This window comes from Phalaenopsis equestris, unplaced genomic scaffold (assembly GCF_001263595.1).
Source record: "Phalaenopsis equestris unplaced genomic scaffold, ASM126359v1 Scaffold193999, whole genome shotgun sequence".
In the NCBI taxonomy this organism is placed as follows: domain Eukaryota; kingdom Viridiplantae; phylum Streptophyta; class Magnoliopsida; order Asparagales; family Orchidaceae; genus Phalaenopsis; species Phalaenopsis equestris.
Window position 1 is genome coordinate 1 of NW_018213948.1, and position 1103 is coordinate 1103.

At 35.4% G+C, this 1103-nt stretch overlaps 1 protein-coding gene across 1 annotated transcript; it reads left to right on the forward strand.

The window, feature by feature from the left end:
• Nucleotides 1–6: 6 nt before the first annotated feature.
• Nucleotides 7–1098, forward strand: LOC110034853 (putative ALA-interacting subunit 2; the record flags this gene model as incomplete). Its single annotated transcript, XM_020739090.1, has 3 exons — nt 7–69; nt 204–501; nt 853–1098. Coding segments are annotated over exons 1-3 (603 nt in total), but the record flags the coding sequence as incomplete, so codon positions are not given.
• Between the last annotated feature and the right edge of the window lie 5 nt (nt 1099–1103).

Sequence of the window (1103 nt, forward strand, 5' to 3'; positions counted from 1 at the left end):
ACGAAACCAAATGAAAGCACCAATATATGTCTATTATGAACTAGATAACTATTACCAAAATCATCGAAGGTAAGGTACATTTTTTTAATCTAGCTGACTTTTTTTTTGAAGTTTGTAGGAAAACATTTTGTAGATTTTTTATCAGCTATGTGATTACTACCTCAAATTCTGCTGTTTACTACTGGTGGACAAAATTTTACCAGGTATGTAAAGAGTAGAAGTGATAGACAGCTTCTTCATGGATTGCAGTACAAGGACACTAGTTCCTGCAGACCCATTGAGTCGAGCAATGGTCTCCCTGTCGTACCTTGTGGGCTAATTGCATGGAGCTTGTTTAATGATACGTTCACATTTGATGTCAAGGCTGGAAAGTTAAACGTCAACAGGAAGAATATTTCTTGGAAAAGTGACCGAGATCACAAGTTTGGCAATGATGTTTACCCATTTAATTTCCAGAATGATACCTTAATTGGTGGAGGAAAACTTGATCCAAGTATTCCTGTGAGTATTTCAACCTATTAAAGTTTATTCATGTAATTCAACTTTTTAAGTAGGGAATATCCAGAAGGGTTTGTTTGCTTCTATATTTATATCTCAGAATCTTTATTGGGGTAAATTGAGTGACAAAGCATATGATGCTTCTAAGTTGGAATGGCTATATGAAAATTCCTTCCTGTTTTCTCATTCTGAACATTGTTATTTAGGCACACTTTCCTAGGAGAAAAAGTCTCTTCAACTCTTTAAAATGGAGTGAAGGGAAAATTTTATTCAATTAAACTCTGCTAAAATGTAAATGCTCTCTAAATTTCTAATACTTTTTTTTTTTCACTATTTGGATTTATTTCGAAGCAGCTGAGCGAACAGGAGGACCTCATTGTTTGGATGCGTGTAGCTGCACTACCCAATTTTCGGAAACTTTATGGTGTGATTGAGAATGATATAGATGCTGATGAAGTTATCACGATTCAACTTTCTAATAACTACAATACTTACAGTTTTGGTGGGAAGAAAAAACTGGTTCTGACGACTTCAAACTGGCTGGGAGGCAAAAATAATTTCCTCGGCTTATCCTACATTGCCACAGGTTTCTGCAGCATTCTAGT